Raw genomic sequence first — 16005 nt, forward strand, 5'->3', positions numbered from 1 at the left:
CTTCATGCCCGCGTGCCTGTTAGTAATCCTGTTTATGAGTCTTACTCTTTGTAGTGTCACCTTCTCCAACCTGCTTTGCGTTTAAGCATTCCGCCCTTTGTTTTGAATATAAAGCCCGAGGATCCTTATCGTAGGGACTTCTGGGATCGGATTCGCTCCCTCTAGGATTGCGATCTTTTGTTGGGGGCTGCGAGCACTCCGAGTGTCGCGCTGCTCTCGAAGAAGAAGTAATTGGGATTTCAGTGGCGAGCATTCCAGTCCTCTAGGTCTGACGTAGTCTTCAACTATTTGCACTGCCTGCTGCAGGGTTTCTTCTATGGACCCAGATACCCAGAGGGTGACGTCATCAGCGTAGATGCTATGTTTGAGATCTGTGACAGCAGAGGTGGTAACCCTCTCATCACCAGAATAAAGAGAAAAGGATTAACTTAGGGGTCCCTCGACTGCCTAAGTTAATGGTGTTCGAGCGCAGATCACCAAAATTGATCTCCACTGTCCTGTTGTGTAGGAATTCTCTGAGATATGAGTAAGTGCGCGGCCCCACGCCTAGCTGATGTAGCGATTGAAGAATAGCTGTATGCGTTATGTTATCGAAGGCTTTTCTCAAGTCTAGGCTTTTCTCAAGTCTAACCCCAATATCGCCTTAGTGCTCGCCGCAGAGATTCGATCCAGCACGTGATGTTGAATACGGAGCATGGCGTCATGAGTATACAGCCCCGGGCGGAACCCGATCATGGTGGAGGGAAGCAGGTTGTTGTCTTCGACAAAGCTGCGGAGTCTATGAAGAACAACATGCTCCATTAACTTTCCTAAACAGGAGGTAAGTGAAATGGGCGGAGGTTCTCTAAGCATAAGGTTTTGCCTGTTTTGCGTATGAAGATAATCCTCGCATGTTTCCATTGCTGTGGGAGCACGCCAACGCCATTCTCCCAGCATGTGTTCATGTTCTCCGTTATAGCCTTAATGGAGGTATCGTCTAAATTTTGAAGAGCTTTATAGGCTTTGATCCTCTGGCAGTTGTCGCCTAGGACTTGGAGGCAGTCATCATGCACAAATATAGCAAGCTATCATTACTCTTCGGGTTTAATTCCCTTCATATTTCTCTTTGCTTAATGAGAATATTCTCTTATCAAATGCTCTTGGAATCATTTGACGCTCAACGACGCATACTCTACGAGCTAAACATAACCTGCTAGATGACAGATCGCTAACGGAGGAAACGATCCTGGGACTATTGTCTATGTAGTCTTGCATGCGAAAGGCCAGAAAAGTGCTTCAGCACTTCTTGAAGGCTACTAGACTCTACGAACGCTTGTGACAGCGGAGATTCCTCTGCGAATGACTGACTCCCTATTTTTTTCGTTCCTTCTTATCTATGCTTCCACTTTGCCCTCGCCAAGTGTAGGGCAGCCAACCGGGCATGTCCTTGGTTAACCTCCCTACCTTTTTCTTTTCGATTCTATCTATCTATCTATCTCTTCATTGCAAGAAAATGTTAATGAAGTTCGGAGTATATAAGGAAAGGTAGTGAAGCCTACTAGTGATAAAGGTGCGTCCTTTCTATAACTAAACTTGGCAAATCTTTATTCGTTGCAGGGTTATTACGTGAAACATACGCTTGAAATAATAACTTCAGTTACCAACTGTTAACATGCTCGGACGTTAAATTCAGTGTGGGTCCGTCATGATGTTGTCGAGGTGCTTTTCTGAAGTTGCAAGCAAGACAGATTGGAATAAATGTCCCTCAGCCGTCTTTTCTTGGCGAACATCGAAATAAAGCCGATGACTGCACCTCAACATGCTACAAGGCATTTGGCTTTTGTTCCTATTTGGTAATACCATTTTCTATTACTGAACAAGTTTATCGTGTAATGCCTGAATTAATCTTCAAAGACACCTTATTCACAATATCCCGTGTCAACCACGCATATTCGAAAGAGCTGTCGGTACTGCTGTGCCGATCAGCGGAGAGCTCTTAGCCTTGAGATATTTCTGAAAGGGGAAAACAACAAGCCAGCATTAAAATGACACATTGTTTTCTTAAAGCAACACAAGGCTATCTATTTAGCGCGAGTACCGGCTGGGTTCCAATGGGACCGGCATTTCGTTCACTATCCTAAATTTTTGTGCTCGTCAAGCGTTAATTCTCATCATAAGTTTTTTGCCTAGCGGTTGATAGACTCATGGCTGACATACAAGGGACGTTTTTGTATATGTAGGCTAACAATATTCTTCACTAATACCTCATCACTCATTTGCCCATAACACTTCCTCCCTCCTTCAATTCACCCAGTCTTGATAGCAGAACATAAGCTCGACGGTTCAACCCACCCTATAATATGTCGCTTTTAATACAAACGTCTCAAAATTCTTACGTTTGAGTGGTGCACAGTCGCTGTTATGCCGTCTTCGATGGTATCAATAACTTCTACAATTGATTGATAACGTTTCGCTACCATGCGTCGTTGTATTTCGGACTTCACAAGTGGCCCCGAACTATTTCAGGGGTCTCGAGATGAAATTGCTCCCAAGATGTCCAAGATGTCAGAACAAATACTCTGCGCAGTGACGCCAGCACAGAGCATGTCATGCTTCGCAATCAATGCTTAAGAGATGTTGAAGTGTGAAGGGTGTGCTGGGCCGCGAGCCGCGCAACAAGGTGATCGGAGCAATCTCGTGCCTAAGGAAGGCCTACGCTCAAGTCGGGCTGGCTGAGGCTACTAGGCCGTCATTTTCCCCACAAGTGGCCGAATCCACCAATGTGGGGTTAATGGGGGACGTAGGCTTTTTTTATCCTTACGTGTAACGTGACACTTCTGCGAGACACTTAACTATCGTCCTTTAGGACGATGACGTGTAACTCGACCTCCGCAAGGTTAACAAGTGGCATCCATTCTTACGCAACCGCGACGCGACCAATCCAGAGGCGAAGCGACGCCGTTCGACGATGAGCCGGGAGACCCCCCCCCCCCCCCGCCACCGTCGAGGCTCGCCACTAGGGGGCGCCACCACTGGCTGGGGTGTGCGCACCAGTGGCCCACATCTTGGCGCTGTCCCGTTTCGGGCTGACCCCCTTTCTGTCTTCCCCCGCGCCAGTCCCTCTTTCCCTAAAATTCCCTTCCTCGCTTCCTATGGCTTCTTCCCTTCCCTCTAGGGAAACGCGTCGCGCCGTTTCACCCTCTCCACTGCGGCGTGCTCCGTCACCCGTCCAAATCAGGACCGTCCGCCGCCATGTTTTGTGCCGGGGGGAAAGTTAATGCGGGCGACCCCAGACGCACGCTTCGAGCGGACCCCCGCATTGCGGGGTACGAGCGGTCCGGTAGGGAGAAAAGCGCTTGTTTTCCCGTTTTCCCTTATTACACTTATCCAGTCTTTCGCTTCCTTTCTCTTGCTTCTGCTCCTGGGCGCCAGGACTAAAAAGAACCATTGTAGGTGACAGAACGATTGCGTCCGTTCTATGAGCTCCAGGAGCAATCAAAACGAAATAAGGAAGTCAAAACGTCTCCCGCAAACACAGCCGAACGATTTCAGTCATGGATGAAAGAATCTGAAAGTGGATGTCCATGAGCGCGTTTTAGACGTACGCGTAGAGAAAATTTGTTTCTTAAGGCTCATATCTCGGTGGTACTCGAGATAGACGATCAGAAGCACCAAAATATTCCCCCGTGGTTTCGGTTTACTAAATAAACAGACTTTGAAGGAAAATGAAGCATACCGACAAGGTGAAACCAAGGGAATTATAATAAGGCACTGAAAGATAAGGACTGAAAGTGCAAAGGCAACTTACCCAGGTCCGTTCATGCCCTGGTCGAAAAGGTTTCCTCTTCCGACCCCCAGAGGCATCTTGGCCTTGTCTGTTGCTAGTCAACCACTTACAAGACGAACGTCGAAGCTTTCCTAGATGGCCGCCAAGAAACCCGCGATGGGACGGCCTTGCTCGTCTCTGTTATTTCGGTCTTCTTCTTCCGGGTCAGGCTTTGACTGACAGGCTCCGGGTTCTCGATTCGAAGCCAAGGGGCCAATCTCGAGACAGCAAAAACTAGACAACCCGCCGCCACCACCCGCCCTCACCGTGGCGGCTCAGAGTTCTCCTAGACGCGTCGACGCTTCCATTGAGGATGACGGCCCGGTCGGTGGTCGTCTTCGTCCCTACCGTCCTCTCTGGCGGCGATTAGCGGCGCTGCGGAATGACTACGGTGGGACCCGGTCCGAGCACCGGCGACGGCATCGGGAGGCTCGGCCCGCCGGCTGCGTCCCTCGAGTTCTGATCAGTTTTTTTTCTACGAGTGTTCTCTCAGAGGACTATAGCACCTATGGACAGTCTGATGGGCACGAGGCAGGCGGGTGGCACAGGCCGCCGCGGCTTCTTGATCCGCTCTTGGCGAGCGAAGGATCGCGGCCCGCGCTAAGCCGGTCGGTCGGTCGTACGGCGCCGGCGGACCGAAGACAGCGCGACCGGAGTCGATCTGAAAAGAGCCGCTAGCCGCCGGAAGGAGGCGAAGGAGAGGAGGAAGAGGACATCAGGGGGGGAAACGCGAGGAAGAAAGCGAAGAGGCGAGGGTATTCTCCCCCGCGCGCTCACGGGGGATCGCGAAAGGAAGACCGATCGACGGAGAGGGGTAGCGGCAGGCGATCGGGAAAGACGCGGAGGGAGAAAAAAAAAGGGCGGGCGGGCGCGAAGGAAAAAGGGAGGATCGGGAAAGTGCGAAGAGAGAACCCTGTGCGGCAACGCGAACGTCGACGTCGACGACGGCCGGCGCTGCTGGAAGCGGCGCCGACGCCGGGCTTTTTCCGCGCAGCGGCGACGCTGCCGGCCCCGGTGTTCGTTCGGTGCGCTCGCCTCCGACGGCGTCGGTGCGCGACGTCGGCGAGGAGGTGCGCCGCTGATTGGGAGAGGAGGGGTCCCCACCGAACCCCGGGGGGCGGAACCGGGGCTGCGGTCAAAGCGCCGCTGTCATTGGGCGAGACAGTCGGTGACGTCGCGGTCCGAGGAGTGATGAAGGTGGAGCCACGGCACCGCGACGGAGAAGTCGCGGCGCTTTTTCTCCTTCCCCTCTCGTGGCTAGGGCGTCGGTGTCGCGCCGATGGCGCGCGAGAGGGGAAGCAGAGCGAAAATGGCGCTCAGGTAAGGAAAGGGAGAAGAGGTGCGCGCGGAGCAGGTTGCGAAGGGGCGGCGACGCTTCTCCGAGGGGGCCTTTTTTTTTTTCCTTCTCGCCGCTGTCGTCGTGGCGGCCCTGTCCACCGGAGGATCCAGCCGAGGAAAAAAGTTTGGGCTGGGACATTCGTCGGCGTGGCAGTGGACTTCGCGAAAGCACGTGCGATTTCCTCCGAGTCGTCTTTCTTTGTTGTGCCACCCACCGGAATGCGTACTGCGGCGCGGTTCACGTTGAGCAACAGTCATGTGTGTCGCCCCTCAGATAAGCAAGCCCCGAGCTCGCCGGTTTGTCAAGCGGCGGTGAACGGCTGTATTTGTCTGTCTCGCGTCGTGGGCTTGCTTCGCCCGCCGGATTGCCGTGTGGTGAAGTTAAAGAGGAAAGTGTGCGAGTGCGGTGTGCAACTCCTCCCACTGCAGCGTTCTCCCGGTGGAAATATTTTTGCGTTGATGGCCGCCATTTGAAGAGGTTGCTCAAGCTCTCAAGAAGTGGTACTTTAGCCGCTCTGTATTTCTGCCGTCTTTGTGGTCCCCTTTTGTTGTGGTTTGTTGATACCTTTTGCGGTGCAGTGTGTGCTTACGTCGGTGCTTATGCCTTAGTAACTAGTTACGGCACACGTCCATTTACCATTTTTGTATCCTGGCGGTCGTTACGCCAGTTTGCTCCGGCATTCAATGACCCCCTATTGTAGCCATTCTGGTGTATAGAGCGACAAATATGACGATTACAATAAGATGTAGCCACGACGGAGTGTTCAACTCAACGTCCTAATTTTATACGAGCAGTGCCTTTTTTTGCCTTCTGACCTAGAAGGTCACACACACACACACACAAGTGAGCGAAATGTTTCCATGGTCCCCTCCTTACTTAACACAGTAGTTTTATCGATGCTTTTAAAAAGTTTCTTTCCACATGAAAGAAAGGAAACAACCATTTATTTGGCACAAATTTAAAACTAAAGTAAAAATTTCTCTTTTTTCTTTTTTCTCATGGCATGGCCTATCCAACGGAATTATTGCGTCCACATAATAACGAAATGAAAACGGAAGATAAAATAGGCGTCTTCGTATCGCGAGTGATAGACAAGGAGTAAGCGCACACTCGCGCGAAACATGCAAACGTTCCGAAAACGCTCGTGTTATATCAGCGCTCACACCAGCAACAAATTTATTTAGCGTCCGAATTTCTATCGAGGTTAGAAAAAAGCGTGCACAATTCTTCGAGCCGAGTGGTTAATGTTATGCTAAGTTATGTTTCTTTCTACTATCACATATTTTACCCCATTTGAATAGTCTACGCTAGGAGATGTACAACCGCACAATTTAGAGTGGACGGGAACACGCATAAGTTTCGTCAACTGCTTGCGTACCATGCAAGCGCACAGTGTAACCGACATTTGCGCTAGCTGGTCTACCGAAATTACCATGGCAGACAGAATTTCCATTATTCTTCCCCTACGAAGTACTTCTTGCTTCACCTACATGCAGACGTGCTTGAAACAAAAACATCTTTACAGGCTAGACATGTCAAAGTTTTCTGTTCACCATTGCTGATTACTTCTGCAAAATAGCAAGCGGGACATCAAGGTGGGATATCTGAAATTGTAATGCAAATAAATAGTGATAACTACATCTATAGCACTCAACGGCACTCAAGTTATTCAAACGATTCAGCCAATGGTCACGCGACGCTAACATCGTAAAGCCTGATGTGGCAATGCCTCCAGTTAAACAAACCTGCTCATTCACGTTCGGGAAATAAGTTGCTAGGGTCGCTTTTCCGTGGTCGTGATGCCGATTACACGGGCTTAGGCTTACGGATGATTCCAGCATTGATCCTTATAAGTTTCCTCCAGCCTATTTCATGAATATTTCATTTATTTTACTGATATTTTTATAGAAAATGAATGGTAATAAAGTTATTCGTACAAAATGAACACGCATGGGGTGTCTAACGCTATCTTTGATGTGATACCGACAAAGCTTTGCCGTATCCACCATCATGGCAGATTTCTATAAAGAAATACGTCTGAAGCAAAGGCTTGTAATATTATACAGAATACAAGACTGTAAAGGCCCACCTCTTATTTTTCTAGAGAAGCTTGTTATTAAGGCACAGATTGCGGTGGCATCCGTGTACGCAAAAAAAAAACTATCATCATCAGCAATGGCTCGAGCGTCGTCGTCTTCTTCCACAGCTGGCTCGTTGGCGCTAATCAGCACAACCTCGCAAACACGCTCGTGCTACTGCTCCCGCGTTCGTCGTCGTCTTCTTCCACAGCTGGCTCCGTTCTGTCCTGGGTGCACCTTGTGTTTGACGGTTATGCTTCTTGTGAGTAACTTGACCATGACCAAGCGGGCTTCAGCGGCTCGCACCGCAGGATCGGCCCGTCGATGACGCGCGCTTTCACGGGCGATCTCCCGTTGGCAATCGGGGAGAGCTGCCTTTCACGACTACGATGACGATGTTCAGTCTTGGAAAGCCGATGGGACGGCCGCGCATTCTGCGTACCCCCGAACAACAGCGATTGCCGACGGGAGATCGCCCGTGAAAGGGCGCGTCGTCGACGGGCCGATCCTACGGTGCGAGCCGCTGAAGCTGCGGCCGAGCAGATCGCCTGACCTTCCCTTGGTCACGGTCAAGTTACTCCCAAGAAACATAACCGTCAAACACAAGGTGCACCCACGACAAGCTTCGCTTACCCCCATTTCCCGGTAGGAGAAGGGTTGGATAATTTTTTTTTTTTTGGCGGCGCCAGTGTTTTCATTCAATTTGAGGAGCTTTTGCGTCCGAAAAGCGTTTTATTTGTAGTACTGCTATGCGTTGACAATATTTCGCTGCTCTTGGGTTGCGAGCGGACAGAGACACTTAGGAACATACACTCCATGCGGCTGCGACTGGGGCGAAACGTCTGACTTAGTCGCAAATACCTTTCGCAAAGTTTTTAGTCAGGTTTGCCTTCGTGGCAACACTGGCTCCGCCTTTCAGCACCGTCACAGATACACAGCGAAATTCCACCACCACATCCACTATCACAGAACCGCATTTTCGGGATGCTTTCTCTGTATAAAGCTAACTGTACTTTGATTACTCAATTTTCTTTAGTTGCTTTTACGTTACAAGTTAATGCTTCGCTTATAGTATTTATTTAGGTTTTAATCATGGTTACTACGTGTACTCCGTATGTATCGCGACTCTTACTCTGTATCCCCTCTGTAAGGTTGTTTGGTTGTCCTCAGGGAAATGCCGCAACCCACCTGGTGGATCGGCCACGAATCGGGCGGTAGTGAGGGTTTAAGAAAAGAAAAAAAAATTGAGGAAAAAATGTTCAGACGAAATTCGGAACTGAAAATTGTAAAATAAAAAGTTAACTGCTGCACATATCGAGTGAACGATAACTAAATATTGCAGTAAATAAACATGAGAATATTAAAACAAAGGAAAATTTTAGCATGCAATTATTTTTATAGCACCGGAAACTGCAGAAACAATCACAAACGTTCCTTCTGCTAAAGCACAGTTTGGTAGGTATGTGTAAATGAAATCAATAAGTTATTCCAGTAGCATTCGCCATCATCTGTGAAATTTCATATTCATGTAACTTCAGAGCATTAAACTAACATTTTTGAGGGCAGCGTATGCCACCAACTGAAATTAAGCTTGCAGGAACAGAAAGTAACGGGATTTGATATGAAATCATGGTTGGTCTAACAGCGCAGGGTTATATACAAATACGGAAGAGAAGAAGAATCGGTTGTCTTTTTTCGTCTTCGTCTTCCTCAATGCGCCGTTAGCGCAACCATACACCAACCAAAAATTCATGAGACAACGAGCTTAACTGATGTGCGGGGTAAAAAAAAACTGGTAAAATGCCCACAATAGGCCAGACTGCGTGTCCTTGCTCTTGGTCCCATTTCTCTCTCAAAAAAAAAAAGAAAAAAAAAAGGGGGGGGGGGGATTTTGTCACTCCATTGCCTTTGCACGAAAGCGGCCTTAGACCAGCTTACGTGACATTTCCTAAACAAACGACTCAATGCACCCATAGCTACACCATACCTGTGGAGAGGGAATATATAGGTATACTGAGCGTCTCCCATAACTTGCGCTAACATTTAAAAATATGCAAGTTCCATCTCGCTGGACAGAGCCAAGGTAATGTTGTTAGCCGCCGCTAGGCGCAAGTCACATAATTTTATTTTGGATTTCGCCTAATTACATACCTACTTATTATTAAATAATAAACTGCTCAAATATTACATTCATAGCAAAAGTGTCAATGAGAAAATTGTAGACCATCCCGAAAGAATTCCCTATCAAGCTTTTTGTTGCTCAATACGTCTTACATAAAAGTTCCTTGCTTCCTTTCTTACTTTTTTTTTTCAAGCCTGAAAGAAAGTGAGAGGAAGAAAGGAAAACAAATGGTCGCGCACAAATTTACAAGTGGCGCAAATCGCTGTTGCAACCTGTCTCGGCGGCCCGTAAACCGTAGGAACTATAGCACTAGCTGCATTTAGTGCGGACGTACAGTCTGTTTCACACTTAGGGGGAAACTCGGAGCGCCTTGTAATGCGCTCCGAGTTTTCCCCTAAGTGTGAAACAGACTGCAGATATGTTGTGCCAATACGATTTTAGTGGCTGCGATGCTATTACGAATGTACAGTCAAACCACAATTTAAAGAACTCGCTGGGACCCGATAAATGCTTGGTTATCATCGAGAACTTCGTTAAATTGAGAGTGCTCAAAAGACTCATTCGAATCAGATTATTTTCAACGAGAACAAGAAATATGTCAATTCGGCGCGCGGGCACACTCGTAGACACCGAGCCTGTTGACCGTGTTTTGTGTTCTATTAGGGGAGCGGCAGACCTTATGGGGGCAATGGCGTCCATCACTTGAATTGACACGCGGCGTACCCCCACATTTCCTCCCAAAAGACTTCGGTAAAACGAGTGAGACGTCGACTTCCCTTTGTTGCTTAGAGATTCAAAATGCCTTGGGATCTGCATATACGCGTCGGTGAATCTGACGCACTTCGTTATATCAAAATTTCGTAAAATCGGGGTTCGTTGAAGTTAGGCTTGGTTTGACCGTATTTTCATGTTTATTCTATGTTTATTCGCGTGCTCAGTTTCCTTTCGGTTGAGTGTTCTTCCTCTCCATCCGTCTGCCTCAAGCGCCTTTATCTTGCAAGTATTCGCCGAACTAGGAATGTTTTATTTAATCCCCATCTCCTTACGAAAGAAGTCGATGGTGTCCCATCGAGGTATACGACGCCCACCGTCTTATTGAACTTAAGGGATTAGGAGGGACTAAAGGGGTGAGCTGAAGTCTTCTGTCAATGACAACTGCTACACGTATACGCTATGCGTTGCGTCACAGAATTCAATTGTGTACGTTCTTACCCCCCCCCCCCTTTTTTTTATCGCATATTTTGCATATATGTCATATCACAAATAAATATTCCTTTCTTCTTTTTTCGATGGAAGCTGCATAAGTGGTCTTAGAAACTCATTGTGCACAACGAGAAGAAAGAAATCGAGGGCCCGATTTTTATTAGTCATATCATAAGACGCCAACAAGGACACCAAGTACAGCATAGGGGAAATTACGTGTACTTATTAATCGAATTAAAGAAATGGATAAATTAATAGAAATGAAAGTGGATGAATAAAACAACAACTGGCCGCAACTGGGGCATGAACCCACGTCTTCGAATTGCGGTCAGTTATATTTTTCGTCCACTTTCATTTCCATTTATTTATCATTTCTTTAAATAAATGATAGGTACACGTAATTTCCCCTAAGCTGCCCTAGGTGTCCTTGTTTGTTAGCTTCTTATCATATTATTGTGCACAAGTTATTGCTGGTAGTTGTGGGCTGGTCTGTCCATCTGAGCAAATCCTCTCTTGTGGCCTTTGTCCCGGGACTTAGCCACAGCAGGTGGCGAGCCTAGCCTGAAGTCTCCGGAGAGAGACTTTCTCCACTCGAGTGAGATTACGAGGAAGGGGGCAAGCACACGGCAGGATTAGCGCACGTGTGTCCCGTCGGAGAAGAGATTTTCGAGCTACGAAGATGGAGCGGGAGGGGGGGGTTTAGAATTAAGACTGAACAATGCTTTGCATAATTGGGTTCTCCGCACTTGCGCAAGCATTTGTCGAAGTCAGGCACGCCTTCGCAGATAGCGCCGTTTCCGTTCGCGTCACTTGAAGGTTGCACGAATTACAGAAGGTTCAATAGAGTAAGGCACAACTGCGAAGCGTGAACTATTGGGCCACTTTTATGCCGGGAAACACACCCGCCCCCAATAAGGCTGAGATTATTTTCTCAAAATGAAGGACGGCTGAGTACCTCCCTTAAATGTCCTCACTTTGGAATTGGTGCTATGCGCTTACGCGAGTGTCGCGCTTCATTGCCTTTTCTTTCCATTTCTTTTCCTGATATTCAACGCTTGCGCCCTTTCTGCCTGGACTTCCACTAACTTAGTTTCGACGCATAAACGAAACTAAGGTCACCAAATGCGCAGCCTCTGCGTTCATGTGTACTTTGTATCAGAAACTAAATACTGCTATTTATATTTCTTATGGCGTTGCCTTGTTCTCGTTTCACTAGGACAACACGATTAACACTTAACCACTTACCGCAGGCTAATAGTACAATAATAAAAGGACGGATAGGTGGGGGTACACAAGATGAGTGATAGCGTTAATTAAACAAATTGTTGAAACAAACCTAGGTAATCATGATTGACGATTCCCATAGGATACGTCGATGACTGCCATACTCGTACAACACGTGTATCTTAGACTTTTTTTTTAGCAAATATGTTCTAAATTGCGGAAACGCAAATTTGAACAAAAGAATAACAATCATTGACGCAGAGAAAGTTTCAAGCTCGGTTATTGAGCGCATAGAGTCTTCCCAGCTCTTCGTAATGGCGAATAATTTGTCATTTATTGAATGTGATTTTGCAAACCTGATTTCACAGACGCATGGCTTCTGCGATGTTATACAGCCTTCATCGATGCACGTATCTATGCCTCGGTTTCGAATCAACCATTTGCTGAAAGCTAATGATTGTCCATTTGTCGTCATTTTGTTGATATCCAAGGTTGCGCCGAAATGCCAGCCGTTGTCAACCACCCACTTTCTCGTTCACGCCTACACTCCGCACGCAGCCACCAAGGACGCCGTGCGCGGAACAAAAGCCACTGCAACCGTGAATCACTGGTTAGCAGGCGCCGCCTAGGATCATCGGTTGCGCAATGAAACGCCAGAAAAAAAAAGTAAACACTTTTGGGCTTGCGGAAAACAACGCCGTGTAGCTGCAGGGGTAGGCACGGTTCGCGTCGCGTGACTTCGACTGATCGCAGCTCCGCGCGCGGCCTCAGGAAATGCGGGCCACGACCGGAGCGCCTGTGCCGTCCGCTTCCCCGCACAACACATCCCCTACTTCCTCCCTAGTCCCTCTGGCCAGAAATAGTTTCTCTGACTCAGGCTTTCGCGGTCACGCCACATAAGCTAGGGCCGCCATTTAATCGGGCCAGTCGTTTTCCGCGACCACGCCGCGCACTTGAAGAAGTACACTGACTTGACATCGCTTACTCTTCATCTTTCTTTTTTCTTTTTTTGCTTTAAATGAAGATCCGGGACCTTGAAACCCCTATAACGAGAATACTGTCAAGTCTCAGAGTGCCGTAAATAACTTATTATCTTATATTTCCTGCGAGCCAGGGCCCTAATTCACAAAAACAAAAGCTCTTAAACGTTTGAATTCTTCGTAACCGAAAATTTCAGCCAATCCTAACGCTGGAAACATTATTCATTATTTGCAGTTGGAGAGAGAGAAAACATTTATTTGCATCATCTAGGTCGTTGGTCTTGAGGACGAGTGGGTGGTGTCCTCATTCCAGGACTCCACTGGCCATGGCTGCTCGACGTACTTGTTGGACGAGAGCCATTGGACATTATTTGTCCAGCGGCAAATAGCACTTACGAACAAAAGACTTTGGCAATCACCCTAGTTTCGGTTTCGTGTTACGTTTCGTGACGTCATGACGCGGTAGGTGGTCACGCAGGAGCAGGACATAGTAGCATTTCGACACACGTTCCGGCTTGCTCGGTCAACTGCTATGCTGCTACATCGGGTCACGGAAATATATGGCAGCAACATCGTAGAGTACCCAGCCAGCCGAAGCGAGTTCCGAAACGTGCCGATGTCCTGCTCCCACGTGACCACCTCCCGTGTCATGACGTCATTGCACACATACACCGGCTGGGAAAAGAAACCGAAACTGGTTCACAGAAAAGCTATTATAGAAAATTAGTTGCAGCAATATAATGTTTACCAGTGTTCTTTCCGGGGTTTCCACGCCGAGGGCCGTCATTTAAGGCAAAATAATAATAATAATAATAATAATAATAATAATAATAATAATAATAATAATAATAATAATAATAATAATAATAATAATAATAATAAATATGTAAAGGCGAACATGTCTTGTCAGTAGCCCTTTAACCTCGCAAGAACCCGTGTACATTGCACATTGCCTTCAACATTTTTTTTTTTGAAGTTCACTCGGAAGATGATTACAAAAAATATTCATTATGGGTACGAAGTACGGTTCACGTGTCGTTTCAACGGTTCAACTATACGGTGTACGGTTCAACCGTAAGTGGTTTACTCATATTCTTGCCATCCGCTTTCGAGAAATTTGACACTAAATTGATCTAGACCTCTGTGTCGTCCCAGACGGCGGAAAGCAACCTTGAGGTATATTTCGAAATCACTTGAGATTGCGTGAAAATACCGGACGTGGCCTCAACATGTCAATGTACTACACGTTGTTCCAACTTCATCTCTGCGTTGAGGCAATGAAATGCACTTCTTACCACAGCAAGCACGAGGAGATGGTAATTTTTTTTCACGCACTTGGAGACGCAGCTCTCGGCACCTAACCATGGTACATAAATCTTTAAAATTGTTTTTCGCGTTCGTAACATAACAGTTGACAATAAAACCCACCTTCAAGAGCGACTATTTTCCATAGCTGTATTCGGGGCTCAGGATGTTAAGAAGCCTCGCAACACAGTCGTACACCCCAAAGGAAGACAAAGAAACGTAATACCATACTTGCCGACGCAGAACACGGCAGCAAACTACTCGATTCTTGGCCAATCCCCCAGAGTGGCTACGTGCCAAAAGGTCACAAGGATCTACATCTACATCTACACCACGGCCATTGTAAATCCCGGTCAGCGGTTTGGGGATCCCTAAACATATTGGAAGCTTCAAGGGGATTGAGATGACGTGAAAACCCTTGGCTTAATTCGTTTCTTTTTTTTTTTCTTGCCACCTTGCTCCGTGCTCTCATCGAAAAGAGAGAGAGAGAGAGAATACAAACAAGAAATACAGTTTTGTGAACAACACACCGCTCTCTCCGCGAGTTTCAATTCCTGTTAACTTTCTCCGATCACGTCCGCTCGACCCCTTTTCCCGTGAAGCTGCGGCGGAAGAAATGAAACCGGTCAATTCTGACACGACCTTGCTACTTAATATCGTGTACTGGGCAGCGCGCCTTCTGCGGTTATATAGCCGGTATAAATACCGGTAGTTTATGAAGGTTGTCCGTCTTCTGTTCATACCGGCCCAAAATTGTTATTCGTTGTTGATGCCTCAGCCACACGAATGCTATAACATTAGGCGGCATTTCGTGCATTAAACAACAACCCACTCCCAGGCAGGAACCGCCATAACGTGTACCGAGACAGGATACGAATAAGGGAATGATACGAGGCTAACCAGGTTAACGATAGACTTTGTAAACTCTTATAGGCTCACCACCCGAGTGTGAGAGTACGTTGCCTAAGCAAAACTCCTATTACATAAGTTCTTTTTCATCTCGTCTTTTCTTTCCTCTCATCATTTTCCTTCTCATCCATTCTTCCCCTTTCCCCTTCCCCAAGTGTAGGGTAGCCAACCGGACACGTCCTTGATTAATTAACATCCATACCTTTCCTCCTCTTTGTTTCTCTCTTTCTCTCTCTCTCTCTCTGCCACCATGTATTCGTACCAACTAGCCCGATAAAATTGTCTGGAGAGTAGTCTCGATCTACTCTCTGATGGCGAATTAATGCGATTCGCTTTGGCAGTGCATTCCTGCCGTTTACACGGACGCCTGTGCGCTAGAAATGCGATGCGATGTGCCACTGTCGAAGTTATGTAACGCAGCTCCCGTTTCTGCTCGTTTATTACGATAACATTTTGCAGTACAGCCACCGGCTTTTGTCCGTGGATCCGCGGTTGCCAGTGTACTTATCTTGATACTTCTGCGATGTGCACCTTCGCAAGCATTGTAATGCGACAGACACCGAAAAATGTCTCCCCCCTCAAAAAAAAAAAAAAGTGCGGCGTTTGCGACAAAATGTAAAAAATGCGACCTTCTGCGCCGTACCTGTATACTGTATCGGGCGAGTTCGTACAATTACATCGTTATTACAGAACAAATCAAAGAGGCTGTAAACTAAGGACGGACGGCACTACACAAGTGCTGATTCATGACAGAAAGTGTATTGTTACGAAATCGCATAAAAATGGAAAAACATCAGTATTGGAGGACGCTTAAGCTTCGCCTTTATCAGTGGAACGCGATAGCATTCAAAGATCCCTGGCTGCTTATCAGGCTTTTTTTCTCGTATATTAAAATTACAATCCGACGCTATCATGTCTGTGGGTTGTAGTTAAATCGTACTTTATGATTTTTATCCGAATTTTACTTTGAAAAATTCAATTTGCGCCAAGCGGAGGGCCTATGTGGTCGGGGTGATTCGGGATAAATTTCTCCGCCACGG

At 47.2% G+C, this 16005-nt stretch overlaps 1 protein-coding gene across 1 annotated transcript in view; it reads right to left on the reverse strand.

The window, feature by feature from the left end:
- Positions 1-4465, reverse strand: part of LOC119450539 (vesicular glutamate transporter 1) — a 223390-nt gene extending 218925 nt beyond the window's left edge. The window contains exon 1 of the mRNA XM_049665943.1: positions 3788-4465. Coding sequence (XP_049521900.1) covers positions 3788-3843 — 56 coding nt within the window. The 5' untranslated portion in view covers positions 3844-4465. The remainder of the gene's footprint in view (positions 1-3787) is intronic.
- Between the last annotated feature and the right edge of the window lie 11540 nt (positions 4466-16005).

This window comes from Dermacentor silvarum, chromosome 4, assembly GCF_013339745.2.
Source record: "Dermacentor silvarum isolate Dsil-2018 chromosome 4, BIME_Dsil_1.4, whole genome shotgun sequence".
Classification (NCBI taxonomy): Eukaryota; Metazoa; Arthropoda; class Arachnida; order Ixodida; family Ixodidae; genus Dermacentor; species Dermacentor silvarum.